General features: G+C 37.1%; 1 protein-coding gene across 3 annotated transcripts in view; it reads left to right on the top strand.

Moving 5' to 3' along the window:
- Nucleotides 1-21,509, top strand: part of FAM120B (family with sequence similarity 120B) — a 120,387-nt gene that overhangs the window by 41,699 nt on the left and 57,179 nt on the right. For all 3 annotated transcript variants that reach the window (XM_027854883.1, XM_027854882.1, XM_027854881.1), the window contains exons 5-6: nt 11,741-11,913; nt 17,257-17,349. In XM_027854883.1, the coding sequence (XP_027710684.1) occupies nt 11,741-11,913; nt 17,257-17,349 (266 nt within the window). The remainder of the gene's footprint in view (nt 1-11,740; nt 11,914-17,256; nt 17,350-21,509) is intronic.

Below are 21,509 nucleotides of genomic sequence, written 5' to 3'. Positions count from 1 at the left end.
GATTCTGAGTACTAAAATGTCTCCCACAGTCCAGCCTATACTTACCTTTTCTATTACATTTATTTTCCTTCACAAAACAGTCCAGAAGGCGTCATCCTGGCCAGCAGAGGACAGGAAGTTCTCCTTCCCAAACTATACACCTGACAAGATGAATACCTTGTCTTTATGTTTGGTCAGGAGCCTGGGGCTGGGTTATTTTCCTGCTGTACCTCCTCAGCCCTATCCCCAAGTACCACCTGAAACAAATTAAGCCAATCAATCCCTAGTAAAATCCACATTTGACAAACCCTCTTGTCAGCCCTATAGACCATCATGTGTATTTAAATCTAGAAGCCAGGTGAGGTTTTCAGAGAGCAAATATTTAACCCCAATGCCCAAAAAAGCACCTTCTGCCCCTTTAATAGGAAGTGAGGTGCTTCCAACACTGGAATTAAATCTTCCATATAATCATACAAATTTCTTGTTCCTTGAACTGCCCTATTCTTTCAAGCAGTCAGAGCATCAACTAATAGGATCTTTGGGGATGCCATTTCTTGACCTTCCAGAATATCTGGAGAATATTGTCCTGGAAGAGGAAGTAGTTAAGAATAAAATATAAACACAAAAGAAGAAAACACATTTAACTTACTGCTTGTAGGTAAAAGTTTAAGTAAATTAAGTTAAGTTTCTTCCGGTAATGGTTATAAATAAATGGCATCCATTCTCTTGACTTTTGCCTTACTCCAGATATTTGTGTTTTATTGGATGATTTCTAGAGTTGGCAGTGCATTTCTTGAATGAGACATTACAGATGTACCTTATTTTATGCAGAAACAGTCATTTTTTTATGTAAATCTAATTTTTAAACTTGTATCATGTATTACATTGAGAAGTGGCTACTTAAAGGTATACAATGATGACTGCCTACAATGACAGTAATCCCTTCATCAAACAAATAATTTCCTCTTGGTTTATATTTTCTATAAATCTGGATTTTTACAGATCAGATTTCCATAAAGTGGGAGCTACCTATATAAATTAGGTCTAATAGGTTGGTTATTACCAACCTGTTGATACGTTGATCATTTATGCAGAGTTCTAGACCTGGAATTAATTTAAGTCATTCTAATAGATTAGATAGAGAGATAGAGATATGTGTGTGTGTATGTGTGTTGTATATGTATATGGAGTGTCAGGAAATGCAGCTCATATTCAGCCATGCTGAGGAGTATGCTACATAAATTACCTGTAAATAAGCCTCTCTGGATTTACATGAGGGGAAAAAATAATTGCCTTTCCCAAATATTTTTCTAAATTATTGACATTCTGTATTTGTATGCATTTGATTCTCTCATGCCTATATAATGTATAGCACTGCCATATAGCAGTCAGCACTGAATATAAGCACAGATCCATAGCCCCATTTGAGAGCATGTCTAAGGGTGGTCTGAAGATGGGATGAGTATGTTCATGCACAATCCCCTGCCCAACCTCACAATCACAGGATTTACATATTCTCTGAAGGGCTCCGAATATTTTTTCAAAGTATATACTGGATTGAAATGAGTGCCTTCTCCACAGCCTCAAGTACTTTGATAAATCTGCCATCTCATCATCGTGGGTACTCTTCATTGGGGCAGATCAGAATCTTTCCATGCCTTCTTGGAATGTGTTTCCGTAAATCTTCCATAGAGGATCTATCCAGCACTGATACTTTGGAGAAACTGAAACTTTGGTTTTGGAACTTGTCTTATAGACATATTGGGAACTGAGAGTTAAAAATAGAGGAAAATATCTCCCCACCCCAACTGGAAGAAGTAATTCATTTCATGTTAAAGGATCTCAGAACTACTAGGGGAAATTTGCCTTGGAAGGAGGAAAAGTAGAATACCTCTAAGGCTAGGCAGAAATTCGCTTTACAGGACAAATTTTTCACAAATTCTTAGTGTGAGTAAACAACTAGGAGTTTCAGACTACACAGTTTTACCATTCTACATATAGACTAGAAACTTAAAGAAGAGAAGGGCATGCATTTTGGTGTTTATTTTTAGTGGCCTATTGTCAATCTGTCAGAGAAGAAATATTTTTCTAAAATTTTGGCATTCCATATTTGTATGCGTTAGATTCTCTCATGCCACTTTTTGGGTTTTTTTTTCTCCATTGCATGAGTGTAAGTCACCAAATAAGGACCTTATTTGGAGAGAAGTTGTCCTAGGGAATTTTTTCCTATTCTGTATTTCATCAGTCAAAGTTAGACCAAACCAAAAAAAGTAGCTATCTCGAAATAAGTTATTAGAAGTACAGACATTTCATTTTATTTTTATTACAAGCAGTACTTCTTTCAAAGAAACTAAGATTGTAGAAAGGGTTTATATAAGATATTTATTTTCCATCTTTTTATCCTTTGAAAAATAATACTAAGAAACCAATTCAACAAGCATTTATTAAAAGCCTCTTGTGTGCAAAGTGCTGTGGTTAGCACTGGGGATACAAAGGAAAAAAAATGCAGTCCCAACCTGCCCTCAAGGAGCTTACCCTTTACTTGGGGGACATACCATGTAAAATGTGATCATTTGAGGAGGGAGAGAGCACTATCAATGAGGTGACATATAAGCGTGAGCCCTGAAGAAAGCTAGGATGCTAAGAGGCAAAAGTGAGGAGGGTGTATATCAATGTATTGGAGACATCCTTTTAAAAAGAATTTTTAGAGTAAGGGACAGCTAGGTGGTGCAGTGGATGGAGCACCAGCCCAGGAGTCAGGAGGTCCTGAGTTCAAATCCTGCCTTAGACTCTTAGTAGCTAACTGTGTGACCCTGGGCAAGGCACTTAACCCCAATTGCCCACACACGCACACACACACATTGAATGCTGAGTTTGGGGAATAGCAATTAGGACATCTTGGCTGCTCTGTGGAGAGCATGAAGGAAAATAATACAACTAGAAAGGTAGATTGGTGAAAGACTTTAAAAACTAAGCCAAGTAGTTTCTGATTTATCCTTAGAGTCAGTAGGGAGCCACAGGAACGTCTGGAGCAGGAAGGTGGCATTGTTAGACCTGTGTTTTAGGAAGATTATTTTGCTATCTGTGTGGAGGATGAAAAGGAGAAAGAGGTTGGAAAGGAAAGAGAGGCTGGAGGCCAGGAGCCCAATTGGGAGGCTGTTGCAATATTCCAGGCAGAATCTGAATTGATCTGCAAATAGAGAAAAAGTCAGATGCAAGATCTCTTCCGGAGGAAAAAGCAACAAGAATTGACAACTGTTAAATGTAGAGGGTGGAGAAGATTGGAGGATGGCTCCTAGGTTATGACACTGAATGCCTGAAAACATGGTGGCACCGTTAACAAGGAGGGAAATTTAGAAGAGGAGTGATTTTAGAAAAGAAAATACAAAGTTCTGTTTTAGGTATGGTGAGTTTGAGAAGCCTACGGCAACAAACAGTTCAAAATGTCCATTGGGCAGGCCTGAAGTGCTGGAAGGAGACTAGATTTGGCTTATCTGAAGAGATGATCTCTGAATCCCTGGGAGCTGATGAGATCACCAAGAGACAGGCTGGAGAAAGAGAAGAGGGCCTAGGACAGAGCCCTGGAAAACACAGGCAGTCAGAGGATGGGATATAGATAGTGATCCAGCAAAGCAGACCGAGACAAAGGACTCCGACATGTACAGACTGAGGAAAACCAGGAAAGGGGAAGGTCACCCGAAGCCCAAAGAGGATAGTGTCTGTCTGGAAAGGATGGTCGACAATGCACAGTTACATCTTACATTATAGTTGTGAATTAAAGGAAATGAGTAATTATTCATCACTGTCCCCAATCAATGTCAAGACACTCGGGTATAGTTTTAATGAAATTATATAAATATTAAACTTGTGTATTGTTTGCTTCATGTAGTAAATCATTGAAATTGAGACCATTGGAACTGATTGTTTTCCAGTGCTGATCTGATTTTCCAGACAACCCAAATAGTTATTTTAGGATAATGAAGAGCCTTCAGTGCTAGTACACATTTTGTGTACAGAATTCAAGGGTTGAAAAACTAAGAGGTCATCTAGTTTAGTTTCCTATTTCCAGGCAACGCCAGACCTACCAAGTACACTGTATGTCTTCTGTTCAGTTATTTCAAGGAGATAGAATAAACTAGAATATTCACAAATTGCAAAGACAAATGCTTTAGAATTAAACATCTTACTCTTGATACTTGTATTAATGGTAAAGTTTTTTTTCCCCCTATTCTTCTGGGAAGTGGGTCTTTGATGAGCACGGTCTTTTAATTACATTGTCTCTTACTGAGAAATCTAACACATATGGCCAAAAACCTTCTCCTTAAGAAGGGGGGAGCCCTGTTTCCTAAAATAGAACATGGTTTTGAACAGGATTTAGTGCTTCCTAAGTAAAGCCAAACAGAAACTATAACTACTTTTGAACAAAATTAGGGAAGGGAAGAACCTATATTAACCAGTGAGCACAAAAAGCAAATTGTCTCTCATTATTTGCTTATTTTATTCAAATAGTCTCTTCATGCACATGTATTCACATGTTTATGTGTGTGTGAATTAATACATGTGCATTTTTGCACATTAATATCTACATATTTCATTATTTTTACTTTATCATGAAAAATTACCTCTCTTGTAACAAGAAGGTAAAGCTTGTGACTAGCCTCACTTGTCCGATTACACCTCTTAGAATACTCATGTGTGCCCTGGACATTCCCTAACACATATACTTGTCTTCTTCCTTCTTCAACCCCCCCCCCCCCCCAAAAAAAAACCTTATCAAATGTTGCTGTATCCTGTAAAGATGCCTCAAGGACTTGTATACGCTTAGAAGCACCGAAAGGGAGGAATTTTGCTCCAGAATGAATACACTTGAAATGACTATTACTGCCTCCGAAATTTAGAGATTGCTTCTCGAAGAACTGCGTATATGTGTTTAATGTTATCTTCTTTCCTTCAGTTTTTGAAAAAGATATTATCAACTTTATATATAATTTCAGTTTTAAAAAGCTGGAAAACCTAACTCTATAGAACCCCTTTAGTGGTCAGAATTCTTTTAAGGAAATAATAATTGAACTTAGCATGATTTCCTGGTGACTTAAGGACATTTTGACTGGTAAGAAGTTTATAGGTTTACATAGCATTGCTAAATGCAATTAGATTTTGGCTTTTTGTTTGTTTGTTTGTTTGTACAAAATGATGAAAGGATGAAAACATGTCCTGAAGAAGCTGTCTGTTTTGATGTATGTGTATCTTTTACTATGAAGTGGATTATTTCAAAGTTCTGATGTTTCAGTTTGCTCCCATAAAATACCGTTAAAGCTTTGCATTTTGACACCTAAAGTTTGTCCAGCTATGAGGCAGACAGGTGGCCTAGGTGGAGAAAGGTTAGAGCATTGGACTTGACATCAGGAAGGTGTGGGTTTGCATCCTGTCTCAGCCACTTACCAGCAGTGTGATCCTGGACAGTTCACTTAATCCTTGCCCAACTCAGTTTCTTCATCTGTAAAGTGAGGAGCTGAACTCGGTGACCTCTAAGTTTCCTTCCAGTTCTAAATCTATTATCCTATGTAAAAATGCTCTTGTCAAGACTTTGAAGTCTTTAAGTGTGAATGTAGGGTTTTAAATCGTTGAATATTACTTTTGCACTCAATTAAGTTAGAATGGGTGCACTCAAGATAATATGATTTCTTTGTCTTTAAAATGAGCTTACACAATCATCATCTAAAAAGAAAAACTGAGCTTGAAATCTTTATAATTCTATTTTCTTAGAAGACTTTATATAGAAATCCTATTAAATCTTGATGCTTCCCAGAGTATAGTGCCACAGAGCCATAGCACAACGATTTAGATTTTGCCTGTCCCGATTTTTAAAACCACATTCCCTGTGAATTTCGAATGCAGTAGATATTCTAAGCAGTGTAATAATATAGTTTCACAAGCATGAAATTATACAGCACATCCATGTAAATGCAGAGCTTAATGATATTGAGATGTTAATGCATTCTACTCAGTTTATATCTGAATGAATTATTTGCTTATTATAAATAAGCTATTGAGGCTTAACCAGCCAGACTAAAGATTTAGTATGCATGTGAGCATTTGGGGTTTGTTTTGTTTTGCTTTGCTTGGGCCAAGAATTCTGAATCCATGGAGAACGCTAAATAAATATTAATTTAAATTGAATTTATGAATTAAATCCCCCCACAAATGAATTTGAGGAATAAGAGCTTAGCGTGTTTATTTAGAAGTATCACCTCTCACATCCTGAGAGAGGCCTAAACTAGTCAGTTCTGTGGTTTTCTCACCCTCGGAATATGCAAGGAGAATATCCATAAGATAACTCTTAAACCCAGCTATTAAAACACTTATTTCCATATAAAAAGCACACAGAAATGACATGGCATAGAGTCTTGGAGTGTCTCTCTTCAGTTGACTTGTGTTTATAGCTGTAAAAACACAAGCGGGACAGTTGCTTTGTTACTAATGAGGCACGTCCACAATCCTCCACCCAGGGGTTACGTCCTTCCATGCTGCTCTAGAGTCTTCAAAGCTGTCAGTCATAGAAATGACCTCCTTTGCCCCGCCCTTCTGCTTGTTGCTCTGTAATACTCTGTGGAAAAAAACAAAATAAAACCCTAGGCTTTTCTGTCTGGCTATTCAGAGAAAAAAAATTTTTTTTACTAAATTATGTAGTCAAGGTTTTGAAACTTAAGTAGTTTTTGATGGAGTGCTAGTGAATGACCTAAAGACCAAGTTGCTTCTTTAGGCCTTTAAATTATTATTAGCAACATTTTCACTTGCCAAACATCCCCGCAATAGGAATGAGTAGAGGGGCCACCTTTGATTTTACTGGAAAGGCTTGTCTCTTTTCCCACGACCCAGATGTCCTGGGGGTTTCTGCCACACCAAACTCTTAAGTTCTTGCAGCCTTCTCCTCTTTGCAGACCCTTCTTACAATGCCCATCAAGTTCAGCAATTTCTAACAAAGTGCTTATTTTAGATTGGCATTGTTTACTTATAGTTCTCATAAGTCTGGTGGTCCTTGTGCTTCACATTTTATCACTCCGAAGTCAAAAGTAACTTTTTGCTGTGGGATGCACAATTGAGGCAAACTGGCCTATCTTCAAATAACTCCAAAGAAAATCACTTATCCTCCTAGTGAAGATGGTAGATACTTTAATACAGAGAAAGGAAAAATTGTGGAGGCCACTAGAAGGCTCAGTGGATAGAGCTCTGGGCCTGGAGTCAGGAAGACCCAAGTTCAGACACTCAGCCTCAGACACTTATTTGCTGTGTGACCCTAGACAAGTCACTTAACCTCTGTTTGCCTTAATCCACTGGAGAAGGAAATGGCAAACCACTCCAGTATCTTTGCCAAGAAAATCTCATGGACTGTATGGTCCACTGGTTCATGTAGAGTCAGGCACAACTGAGAAACAACAAAAACAACAACATGGACCAAGCACTGTACTAAGCTCTGGGGACACAAAGAAAGGTGAAAGATAGTCCCTGCCCTCAAGAAACTTACAGTCTAATGGGAGACTACATGCAAGCAACTCCAAAAAGACAGATTGGAGGTAATCAACAGAGAAGGCACTGGTGTGAAGTGAGATTGGCAGAAATTTCTTGGAGAAGGTGGGGTTTTAACCGAGACATGAAGGAAACCAGGGAGGGTAGGAAGTGGAGATGAAGGAATAGAGAGTTGCAGGCATGGAGGATAGCAAGTGAAAGTGTCTACAGCTGGGAGATGGAGTGTCTAGTTAGAGGAACAGCAAGATCACCTTAACCAGGGAGACTAGAAATCACTAAATGTTGGTGTTTTACACCAGAGATGCCAAACACAAAGCCCTCAAGCCTCATTCTCCCATAACACTCCAAGTATGGATGAACCAAATTAAAATATAGTTTGAAAGTATTTAACAAAATAAATAAAAATACAATAGAACATAGATAACATTACATTTAAAAACTAAGTTAATATGTAGCCCACAGGGATCCTTATATACTGTTTAATGACCCCCATTTCTGTTTGAGAGTGACACCATTGTTTTATACCATTCAGAAAGAAAGGCAGTGTTATAATTAGGGACTCTGAGAGTTATCTGTGCTTTCTGAGGGACTTATGGCATCTTTTCCCCCTCCGAGAAAAAAGAGTTTTTTCCTACCTAATACTTAATTCAGATAGAATTATGTCATGGTTATTTGGACATCTTAGCTCCTCAACAAATATACATAGTAGAGACTATTAGCACAGTGCCTGGCACACAGTAAGAGCTTAATTAATGCTTATTGACTGACTTATTATTTAGTAAATATTTGTTGAATGTTGAACTCAAATGGATCTGTTATAAAATTGATTCAGGAGTCCTCTCTTGAGGGTTGCAGATTACAGCCCATCCATGGCTGCCCATCCTTGTGTGATTCTTATCCACATCCTCCTGAGTCCACTCAGCATTCTAGAGGCCTTTCTCTATTTCTTTCAACTTCTGATATTGCGTTGGAGCACATCTACCTGTCATCTCTTACTCCAGCTACATGACCAGACCAGCCTATCTCCTATTTTTGTCATATAATTCTGTGATAACATACTTAGAAGTAATATAATCTGATAGAATTTACATTGCCACAAAAGTTAAGGCTTTCAAACCTGAAATCTTAGCTTCTTCTTGATGCTTTTTTTTAGTTTCTTTTGTCCCCCTTTCTTTTTTTTTAAATAAGTATTTATTGATGTCTTTTTTTTTTTACATCACCATAGTCCCCCAGGATCCCTCATCCTATCCCTCCCAGACAGCTATCTCATATTTAACAAGTAATATATATTTTTTTAAAGATGAAAAGAAAGAAGAAGAAAATCAGCATACGTTATATTGTGTTGTGGTGAATAAGATAGTGCTGGTTTTTTTCTAGAATATTTATTTCAATCACTTTGTTCAGGTATGTTCTAAAAAGTATGTCAGAAAGAAGGAAGGAAGAAAGAGAAGGAGGGAGGAAAGGAGTATTTACTAAATACTTCCTTCATTGGAAACAGTATGATGACCACTGATGGTGGGGGTTTGGAGGGATAGAGGGGGAGATTCATAACTTGCTTTCTGGTTTAGGTGGCATGGTAGTTTGTGAGATAGCTGAGGAGCGAAGATGATGCCACAATTTTTTAATGAGTCAATTCAATGGGAAAATGAACAAAACTGGATATCTGGATTTATGGAAAGCAAAACTACTTGATCAACTGAACTTTCACCAGTGTCTGAAAATCTTATAGTAATAAATTTCTTACTAATGTCCTGAAGTCTCTTGTTTCTTGCATCTAAGTATGATCTCTGAGATCCCTTCTGACTCTGCATATTAATGATCCAGTTTTCTTTTCATTGAAGGATAGTCCATACTCTACCCCCATGAGCACCTTTGCACATAATGTCTTCTATGGTTACATTAATTTTTCACTCACTCTTAAAAGACCTTACAGGAAGACCTGAGTTCAAATCTGGCCTCAGACACTTGACACTTACTAGCTGTGTGACCCTGAGCAAGTTACTTCACCCCATTGCCTCACAAAAAAAAAAAAAAAAGAAAAGAAGAGAAAAGAAAAATCTCTCCTCCTCTACACAGGACGAACAATAAGCCTATAGAACCATAAATCTAGAGCTCTTAAAAAAAAAAGGAAGAAAAAAAAGACCTTAGAGATTCTAGACTTGAGTCTAATCCCCTAATTGTACAAATGAGGAAACTAAGACCCACAGACATTTATTTAGTGACCTGCCCAAAGTTACACAAGGATAAGTACCAGGGTTGGGATTTGAACCCAAGGGTTGGGTTTGTTATTTATTACAAACCTAGCATTCTTTAAATTATGGTACCAAGCATACTTTTTAGGATTTGGATTTTCTTTTCAGTTTTGATAGTTTTAAGGAAAGGGAAATTATTAATCTCTACACTTTTAGAATAAAATCCTTCCATTGCCTAGCCATCCTTTCCTCATAATAGGAATTGGTTCTTAAATGCCTTGCCTAGTATATTTAAAGTGATTGAAAAAATGAAGCATCTATCATTTCTTTTCTGTGATTTTTAACTATTAGGCCTTATTACTACAAAATCACATTGGACCCTTATTTTGAAATGCTTTCTCTGTACCTTCTATGTACCATTTTAATTTCTTCCCTTTTTGTCTTTAGTTTTTCTTTTGTCTCATTTTCCAAGGAAATAGAGAAAATACACCCCCTTTTTTTAGGTTTTGCCAAATGAACAATGAAAAAAAGTTTCATTGGTAAAAGGAACACTTCTGACTTTTCAGAATTGCAAATGGCTTTGGGGGCTGAGGAAATGTACTGCTGAGATTATTAAAATAAAAATTGTAGATATTAAAGGAAAAAGTAGAAGAATTTTTTTTAGATTTATTTAACTCTGGTACCATTTGGTTAGTTGACTTTGTTTGCTTAGTAAACATGTGTAACATCTAGATCTCAGCATCACAGCACTTTAACCATTTATTATGGCCAAGTGTTTCTAACTGAAGACTGCAGCTGCTTCTAATAAACGGAGATGTGTTATCAATTACAGCTTAATCTGCCCAATCTTAAAACTGGCACCTTTCTGTTTGCTCAACAAGCAAAAGCTAGATGGCTCTAATATGGCAGCAATACAGAAGCTGCTCTGTTATGTCAGTATCTCCATTTGGAATTTTTAAACATAACTGAATATGGTGTGTTCTTGGTACTTAATGATGTTTGTAGTGATTCCTACAGAATGTAAATGGAAACATTTTATTTCACTCTTTGATTTCTATATAGTATGTGATATAAATATATCTAATATGTTTCTCTGTTGTGTATGGTCTATTTGACAATCTAGATGATCTATCTCTATTTACAAGTGTATTGCTGAAAATTTCATATTAAATATAACTGGTTTTGTAATGGTTTAGACTCAAGGGGAGGGGCACATGTGGCTTTCTAGGTCCTCAGGTGTGGCCCAAGTTTTACAGAAGGGCATTTGTGTTGTGAAGTTTGGATTGAGTCAAAGAGCCACACTTGAGGACCTAGAGGGCCACATGTGGCCTAGAGGCCACAGATTCCCCATCCCTGATTTAAACTTTTGGAGGTACAGGAGAGAAAAGTTAGAATTAACACGACAAATTTCCAGAAATCATCTCTTTAGTTCTGATGCCAGGTAATCTGTATAACTCTTGTTCATTTGACCTCTGTATTCATCACATCTGTGATTGGAGATTCATTCTGAAGGTCCCTGAAAGATAGTATGTCAAACTACCTACTACCGTCTTGTTTTGGTGACAAGATGTGAGTTCAAGTCCTGCCAGTGGCACATGATTACACAGTCACAGGCAACTGACTTAATCTCTCAGGGACCCAGCCAGATCTGCATTCATGGAGTGAATTTCCCATATTAGTTGCCTCACATACCAGTCCAGATTCCCAACACCTCTTCCCCACCTTCAACAAAAAAGGTGAGGAAAGCATTATGGAGACTCCAAATGTTATTAAATATCCCTATTTAGGCATTAAGAGAAATAAATATTCTTCAGAAGTAAATAGTTCTGCAAAAAACTGTGATCATGTTCAGTGAAATACTTGTGAGTAGAGCATGTTTTTGATCTTGAAAAATACTCATTTATTTTCTAGCTCTTGCAAGCTATAAAGCACTAAGTGAGTCCAGAATGAGAGATTTATTTCCTTTCATTATATTTCTGGAAGAGGCACGCTATAACTTGCTAGTTCTGAGAAGAATGGTAAATGGACTTGTTTTCAAATAGGTGGAATACCTAGTTTGAGAACATTGTGGCTGAGCCAAGATGCAGAGGTACAAGCCCAGCGTTATAGCACCTTCCTGGCCTGCTTTCACCTTTGGAATGAAAGAGAAGAACTTCAGGCTCTTGAAAACTCTCTTGCAGCCCTGTGCTGTCTCTTGATCTACCTCCTTTGGCAGGTAACACCTAAGATTGCTTTGAGAACCAATGTTAAGAGCTACTTTTGGCCCTCATTCTTATGGAATATTATGTTGTGGGATGTTGTGTTTTTTACTGACTAGTTGATTTCCTCCTACATTTTTAGCATTAGCATATGTCCATATGCCAGACTCTAGGGAAATCATCCAGGTTGTAGTTTTAATAAAATTTCCACTCACGCTCTTTAGGCATCTTAACAAAGAAAATATTAAAGCATATGCCTGCTTCTCTCTTGTTCAGCATCTCAGCGGTTTTTGTGGGTTTTTTTTAGAGCAGGTTTTTATGTCTCTCACTTGTCATAACAACAACAACAACAAAAAAAAAAAACAACCAAACATCTGCTCTTGTGGCTTATTGAGACATTTTCATCAGCTCCCATGACCCCTTCAAGCCACCTTGTCAACTCCCCTGATCCTTGACCATGACAGTATTACTGTGTTATAGCCATTAAATTCTCATTTGATTGTAATAGAAAGTCATATAATTCTGTTTTTTATATAAACTTGCCAATACCCTGAATTCACTTTACAGATTACCAGTTTTCTTTAGAGGATGTTATTAGATCCAGTAACTAGATTGTACTGCCTTTTCCTTCCTAATTGTCCATTGCCCCTACATATCTTAGAAATAATCACTTAATTCAATATTTAAATGTTTGCAAAAGTGGGGGGTGGGGGAAAGGTAGGGATTAAATGATTTAGATTTTTGGTTGCTGTATTATTCATAATATTATGGTTCATGTTGTTATAATGATGGCTGTTTTGGTTAATTCAAAAAGTGAGATCAGATAAAAATAATTAGTCTTTTAATAGTTTCTCCTAATCTCAGCAATATATAATTTGACTTCAGAGCGCACTTAAAATATCTAATATAATTTTTTAAAATCCGTTTACCTGCTATTAGTTATAAGATGGTTAGTACTTACCCCTGTGGGGGAAAAAATGCACCTTCTTGACCTAAATCAATATAATGATTTATTAAGTATGATTATGATCTTTTCAGAATTGTGTGGATTTTTCAAAAGCACACTTCTTATTTGCTACCACCCTGAAATCACTTTACAGATTACCAGTTTTATTTAGAGGAAGTTATTCAAATTGGGCATTAGATCCAGTAGCTAAGTTATACTGGCAGTGAGTGCAATTACCTCATGTTTCTGAATGTATAGCTATATCAACTTAACATTGCAGTTTTGTCTACAATATGTATTAACATAAGCACTCTGCATAAGCATATCAATCTGTACATAAAATGCATATTAGGTACATGTCAGTATTACATGTTTATATTTTAGTAATTTATATTTTCCATCCAACCTTACAGTTTGCTAAAGTAAAGTCGCTTTGGGTGAGTTTTCATGGGAATTTGGAAGAGGGTAAAAAAAAAAGAATAAGTAGTCTCTTCTGACTCATGAAAAATGCATATGTGTACTGTTCATATGCCAAGATAATGCTGCTTATCCATCAGCAGCAGGAGTAACAGAACAACACTTGGAGCTGTCATTCCAGAAGTAGGGATAGACTGTGTGGAGTGGTTCAGACTCTTTAATTTGGTTGTTTTCCTTATGACTAAATGGTCAGGCATTTGTAAGACAGCTGGATATAGTTAGTAGTATAATATGTGGCCATGCCACATAATTTCACTCTGTGAAATTAACCAGCCTAGATATTTGATTTCAATTCATTAGCATCATGCTCTAACCCCTTAAACTAAAAATGGCCAGGAGAAGATCTTTTTTAAATGGAATTTTAGGATTTTTATCATTATATAGTATAATTAAAATTAGTTTTATTATGGAAACCCAAGATACTAGTATAACAATTTCTCAACTGTAACTTGTACATGCCTGAAGCAAGACAGGGAACTAAAAAAAAAATTCTATATCTTTTGCCGTTGTTTCCACTTAAAATTTACTTTTAAACAAAATCACTTTAGTGTGAGTTGTAATACAAGAGGTTCAGTGGTGGATTAGCTTTCTTACAAGTTTGTTTTTAGAAATACTTTATAATAAAAATAAGAAGCATACTTTTTTTTTAAACCACAGAATTTTGTGAAGATCATAATTATACTTACTAAATCAATGTATTGATTTAGGTCAGGAAGGTGCATTTTTTTCCGTGAGGGTGAAGTACTAACCATCTTATAATTAATAAAAGATAAATTGATTTTAAAAAATTGTTAGTTCAAAGATTAAGTGGATGCTAAAATCAAATTATATATTGCTGAGATTAGGAGAAAGTATTAAAAAAAACTAGTTATTTTTATCAACTTTTTAAGTTGACTGAAACAGCAGTCATTACAGTAATATGGGGAGGGGAGCCAAGGTGAGACCCTAGTTCATCACTACAGGGAACTTTCAGTGTGGAAGGTCCCTCTACCAAGTCAAATCTTCAACTCACGAGTAACTTTTATTCTTAATGAATTGCCTGCTGGCACTGTAAGATTAAGTATCTTGCTCATGGTCATACATATTAAGAGAATTTCTTTTAAAAATCTCAACAAAAAAACTTATGAAAAATGATGTTTATACCTCAACAACATGTATGTATTTCACATTGTTTCTCAATGAGTGTGGCACAGCATACATCTTTTAATGATATCAACCAGTGTCTACCTATGTGGAAATTTGGTTATTATTTGAATAATGATGATAATAATAATAGCTAACATATATAGATGGCTTACTCTGTGCCAGGAACTCTGCTAAGTGCTTTAAAATTATCTCATTTCATAGTAAAATCTTTGAGACTCCATTCTGTGTTTAAACTTTATGTAACTACGAGAGTATCGGTAAAATATGGCATTTCTTGATTGATGAGAAGAAAATATATGTGAAATTCCTTTTTGCCCGTGTTGATATTTTAAATCAGCATTCTGTGAAATTGGCTGATAACAAACAAAAAAGAGAATTAAAAGCTAACTCAAGTTTAGCCTAAATTCAGAGCAATGAGGGCTTATTTGATTTGGGAAAGGATTTTCTGGTTGATTTTTTTTTTTTCTTGGCCACAAATGCTATGTATGCATTTGCAGATTTTTCCATTTCTCCCTGAAATAATTATGGTTGCTGTCATTTTCACAAATGTGACACCTGCCTTGGAATAAAAATAGGAGAGTGTAGAGATGGGGTCGGAAAGAATATTATCAGATCTTAGCAGCCAATCAATATCTTCCACTTGGGTGGAGATAATGAACGCTAAAAGTACTTTGCAGTGTTACACTGTTCCTGATATCCATTACCCTACCTTCTTTTATGCAAGGTTTAGCAGACCTTCCCAAGGGAAGAGGTTTTTCATAGTGGGGGTCAGCAGGAGTCCCTAACGAAAAGTCTCCCTGATTTATAGTGGGGTTATTTTTATCTGGGAATGAACATATTAAACATTTTTAGCCTTCAAATTGCTATAGATGGGTGCTTTCTATGAGTTTTCTTCCCATCTTCTCTTATGTTTTACCTTGCCACTGAATACCTCTCAATTAAAAACAAACAAAATCAACATGTCTATGATGAGAGGGAATTTTTTTGCAAGAGGGTGCTCTGGTGGCTTCCCCTGGGAGGAATTGAAGGGGCTCCCCGCTTGACAAGTTGGCAGGGCTTCATGGTCAGTCTGGGTGAATAGTTCCAAGAACTCTGTGAGGCAAGTGAAAACTTAGAAGTTTTCTTAACCAAAATAATTTCTCCTTCTTAAAATTATTTTGTGTTAATTTGCATTTATTTTCTGTTTCCAAAATTACGTACATGTTTTGTGTCCCTCCAGTAGAATATTAGCTCTTTGAGGTCGAGGATGGCCCTTTGCATTGGAAATGACAGAACTAAATAACTAGCAGGAAGTTGATACCCAAAATAAGTCAGGAGAGTGTAAGAGAGCACCTAACTGTCCTTGATGAATCAAGTCACCTGGCCCAGCTGGGTCGCCTCCTCAGGAGCTGAAACAGCCAGCAGGTGTGATTACTGAGCCACTGTCAGAAATATTTGAAAGATCATGGGGCCACAAGATTGGACAAAGGCCAGTCTTGTCCCAGTTCGTTTGTCAGGTATGATATAGTAGCTGGCCCAGAGATCTCTTCCAAACCTCCAGGTCTGGCATTCTATTAATACCTGTTGAATTTGTCTCTCTAGACCCTAGCACAGTGCCTTACCTGCTTCACAGATGTTTGTTGAATTGTACTGAGTGATAGAGCCCACAGCATCTGTCTCTTTTTTTTTTTTTTTACCCCTTCCTCATTCATCTCCTCAAGAAAACTTCCCACTCAATATTAAGACAGAGTTAACAGTGAAAAGAAAGGCTACTGCCAACCAGTGATTGCTGAAAGTAGTTGCTACATCAAGGGCCCTTCAGAATCTAAAACTTCATGTCTATCAGTATTGCATTAACTTGGGGGATCATATATTTGGAATTGGAAGCGACATTAGATGCCATCAAGCCCAACTGCCTCATTTTATAGACAAGGAAACTGAAATGCAAAGAGATAAATTACATGCCCTACGAAGATAACATTTGGTCCTCACAACATCCCTGGGAGATGATTGCTACTATTATTCCCATTTTACAGGTGAGAAAAATGAGGCAAGCAGAAGTTAAGGGACTTGCCCAAGATCACACAACTAGTAAGTGTCTGACACACTGATTTGAACTTGGTTCTTCCTGATTCCAAGTCCAAGCGCTCTGTCCACTGAACCACCTTGCTGCATTTCTTCTTAATATAGAAACAAAATAACAGTTGGGTGTCAAAAGAAAGAGAATTGAAATAAATTCTGTTTTGCTCACCATTCTGGGATGATGATTTGCTTCCAAACTAACATCCACAGGGCATATAGGTCAGATTCTAGATGAAACAGGGAGAAGAAAGAGTGTATGCTGATTCATTCTAGAAGGTCTAGCCCAACTGTGAATTAACTGAATTCTGGAGCACCCCTGGAACACTGATTTGTTTTTAAGATCATCCCTGAGGCTTCAGGTTGGACCAGAGCAGAGTTGGTCCAAGAATTTAATTGGGACATTCAAGGTCATCCTAGGTTCACCCCAGAATTGCCAGCATTATTGATGAAGAAGCCAAAAGGAAAAAGGGGAACAGCCTGAAAGCTTTTTGAATTGGGTGGGTAACAGGAGAGAATGTATATAACATAGAGCCTGAGATTTGGAGCTGGGAAAGTTTATTCACCTTTATCCATGTTCCTTGTTGCTGGCATCCATTTTATTAGTCCTAAAGGTCTGAATGTAGAGTATGTATGTGATCGTATATGGGAATTAAAGCCTGTTTGCAAGAAGATGTGATATGTTTTTCCCCATAGCTTGGAGCTAGGATTTTATTGTCTCTCTTCTTTTCAGGTGGATGCTTTCTCCCTGGAGGACTTAAATGCTTTTATTGCTCAGACTTTGTGCCTCCGAGGAAAATCAGCTGCTCAACTCTCAGGCTTACAGGTACAGACACAGATTGATTATCATGGCTCTAATAATAACCCTGGAATGGCCAAAAGCTCTGGCTTTTTTTCTACCTTTGCCCCCTTTATTACAGCTGTTATTTCAAGGGGAAGTTTTAGAGGGACCTTTTTATAGATTTCATGTGCTAAAGTCATTTGATTTTTATTTGTTAATAGATCATGGTGTAAAAGCTAAACCCATTGTCCTGTCATCAGTGAATTTGTGCAAATACTATTCTGTTTAACATCAGAATGAAACTATTTCATATTCTTTGAGCCTACAATATTGGGTAATATTGGGAAAAGTGACTCGTCTATTACCTCATATTCATTCAATTAGGTATTTCTTGAGTACTTACTTCACTGTGTTTCCTAAGCTAAGACTGTTTTTGAATAGGTTTCTAAGTAGATTCTGTTTTAAGTCCTCTGTCCTGACCAATGGTATTGTTTCAGTCCTTAGCAAATAGTTTAAAGTATGAAGCTCTGGATTAATTCCATAGAAAAACACAATCCTTATTGTATATAGCACTTATTTTGACACTGAATGATGTAATGTCTTGAATTGTTACCTGTCTCATCTTTTCATGTCTTGTACGTCAGTTAGACTTGTTAGGTCCTGGAAGAAAAAGATTTTATTATATTTCTTTTGAATTGCTGTTCAATGTTATATATTTTGAGCACTTGATAAATACTTCTTTAATAAAAAAATGAGCGTATTTCATCTAGGAGGATCCTAACGATCAGAATCTTTCAGCTGGGTTCCTATTTTTTTTAATCCATATCTTACTCTGGTTATAACCTGAAAATTGCTGCTCCTGACTATACACGTCCTCTCATTTTTACTACCCCACTGATGCCATCTCAGTCTTTGGCTATGTGGATCTTCTCTGGTGCTCTGTCTTCTTCCACAGCTAAATTCTTCTTGGTCTGATCCTTTGTCTCAAAATCTACCTACAAAACCAGACTATTTCTTTTCTGTCTCTATTTCTGGCTTTTATGGTAGTAAACATCAAAGCCCATCATGGAGGAATCAGAAGCCTTGCTTTGTAAATACTACTCAGCCAGTATAATAAGCTTGTGTGTGTATGTACTTGTGTATATGTAAGTATAATATATACTTGTATATATAAGCATGATAACCTCTTCAATCCAGTTCATTTCTAAATAGCTTTCTAATAATAATTATAATAAATTATAATTATAAAGCACATTTTTATACCACAGATTCCTCTAAAGTCCTGCTCCATTTCCTTATCATGGCATGGAGATGACCCTAAGTTCTTGAAATCTAAGCTAGTGGAATGCAAGCTCTGGCTGGTCCTCCCAACCTGGAAAGGCCTCAAGTATAAGTCTAATCATAGACTATATATCTGTTGTCTGAGGATCAGCCTAGCTCAGTTTGAAGAATCTCAATACCAAGTTTGCCATAAGATGATGAATAGTTTGGTAGCAACTGACCTGTTAAAGATGACTGTGATTAGCATTAGAGGAAGGAGTATCTATAGAGATGGCATTATCCTTGAAGTATTGAAATAAAGGTATTTCTATATCCATATTCAGGTCCCTTACATCTTATTAATAAATTCATTCTTCCAGCAATGCAGTGAAATGTGGAACCCATTTATCTTCTCTTTTTCATACTCTAATTTGCAGCTTTGTCTTAAATCTTTTACAAAGCATTGTCCAAACCATCTTTTGTTAGGATGGTAGTTGGATGATGACCTGTCCAACACTGACTCTCCCCTACCCACCCAGAGAGTTTCATCCCTAGAATTCTTATACTCAGTGATGTAGTGGGGATATGTGACAAAGAGAATAGGCATTTCTATATCATTCATAGAGGAGTCAAACTCCTCCCCATTGGAGCAAAAGAATTCAGGTAGAAGATAGAATGTCATCTATAGGTAACATCAAGGATACGTAGAGGGTAGAAAAGAGAGTAATGTGTCATCAACCTGGAAAGATAGAATGATACCAGACTGTGAGGAGTTTTACATGTCAAGTAATAGAGTTTGTATTTTATCCCAGAGGCAACAGAAAGCCATTGAAGTTCCATGAGCAGAGAAGTAAAAGATTCAGAATGGTGCTTTGTGAATGTTAATTTGTCAGACATGCAGAATGGAATGGAGAAAGGACAGGTTGGCTGTAGGGAGATCAATTAAGGGGTTGTTGCGGTAGTCTAGGCAAGGAGTGATGAGATCCTGAACTAGGGTAGTGGCTGTATAAGTAGAGAGACAGAGATTCAAATAACATTTGGCAACTGATTGGATATGAGGGCAAATGAGAATGAAGAGTCAAGGGTGATTTCTAGATTATAAACCTGAGTAATTAGAGGAATAGTGGTGCTCTTGACCGAAACAGGGAAGTTTGGAGCAGGAATCAGTTTTAGGGAAAAGATAATGAGTTCTACTTCGTACATGTCAAGTTTGAGCTGCCTATGGGACATGTAGGTAGAGACACATATACAGTTGGCAATTGGCAATGGAGAACAGGAACTTAGGAGAGAGATGAGGGCTGGACATGTAGGTTTGCAGTCATCTGCATAGAGACTGAGTCCATGGTAACCAATAAGAACACCTAGAGAAAAAAGAGAAGTGGTCCCAGGACAGGACCTTAATGGGCCAACAGTGGGTCTATCCTCAAAGTCTTTAACAAGCTTCAGAATACTCCCAAGAGCTTTCAGTGTGTTAATATAGTCTTCAAGAATCATAGATCACCTTCATGCCATGATAAGGCCTTGGAAATGAAAAAATAAAAATACCATGGGGGAAAATATTTTCTAAAGAAGCTTCCATATTGCCAAAGACAGAACCACTCCCACTAGACTTAGACCTAACCTTGAGGGACTTTTTACATTAACAAATGCAGCAGGATTTTGCCCTTCTTAGAATCTTAGGCTTAGGGTTGGAAAGGACCTTAGAGGTAATCCAGTCCAACCCACTTGTTTTACAAATGAGGAAACAGCCTCAGAGAGATTAAACAGATGGTAAATTTACACTGAAGGCCCTCTGACTTCAAATCGGCAGTCTTTCCACAGAATAATGCTGGCTGTTATGTACCATAACTGAAATATATGAATCATCCAAATTCTTATGCTGACAACACCAGTGTTCATTTAATGCCAGTTATGAAGTGTTTCTTATAATCCTTTGTTTCCTACAAAACTCTTAAGTACCACCTTCTTTATGAAGCTTTTCCTGATCCTTCCCTCCCAAAAGAAATTGCTAATACCCACTCTACAAAAAATTACCTTATATTTATTTTGTATATATTTACATGCATACTATCTTAGTCAATTAGTCATCATCACGCATTTTTTGCTAAGCACTTATGTATCAGGGACTGTGCTAGGCTCTGGGAGGTGCAAAGAAAGGCAAAAAAAGGCAATAGTCCCTAACCTCAGGAAGCTCCCATTCTAATGGGGGAGACAACATGCAGCAGTTATATACAAACAAGATACACACAAGATGAAATGGAGGCAATCCCAGAGGGAAGGCACTAGTATTAAGTATTCCCAATGTAATGTAAGCTCTTTGAAGTCAGGGATGATTTCATTTATATCTATATGCCCACCTCTTATTACAGTGCCCAGCACATCATAGATATTTAATAAGTACTTATTAGTTGATTGATCCAAAGGGACCTGTTTTCATAAAAGGCTCTCCAAGCTAAAGCAGAATTTATTGTTCTTGGTTATATGTTCATTAGCCCCAAATGTGCTTTTATTTAGAGGTAAATAGGAAGTGTCTGGCCTCCTTATTCATTACTATCATTTGTACAGTAAGAGTTGAGAATGGAGCAAGCAGACAGAAAAAGAATCAGATCAAGAGCAGAGCTTCATCATAAGCCCCTATTCTTTGTTCATGTTGCTTTAGGGACACATTGCATTTTGAGCCTGTTGCACTGATTTGAAAACTCCTTTTCTTGATAACAAAGTAATTAAGTCACTTGTATGAGTTGTGCTTATGGTCATCCACTGCTCCCTGGTGTGGTTGAACAGGAATCCAAAAAATGTTCTCTGGCCTTCTGTCCTGTCACTACTTTTCTTGTCCCAACAGCTCAAATACACTTGGGGGACAGGGGAGAAGGAAACCCATATATACATGTCTATACCTGTGTGTGTGTGTGTGTGTGTGTGTGTGTGTGTGTGTGTGTGTGTGT

This window comes from Vombatus ursinus, unplaced genomic scaffold, assembly GCF_900497805.2.
Source record: "Vombatus ursinus unplaced genomic scaffold, bare-nosed wombat genome assembly UNPS02010639.1, whole genome shotgun sequence".
Classification (NCBI taxonomy): domain Eukaryota; kingdom Metazoa; phylum Chordata; class Mammalia; order Diprotodontia; family Vombatidae; genus Vombatus; species Vombatus ursinus.
The sequence above is the reverse complement of the archived record's forward strand: the minus strand, read 5'-3'. Positions and strand labels throughout refer to the sequence as shown.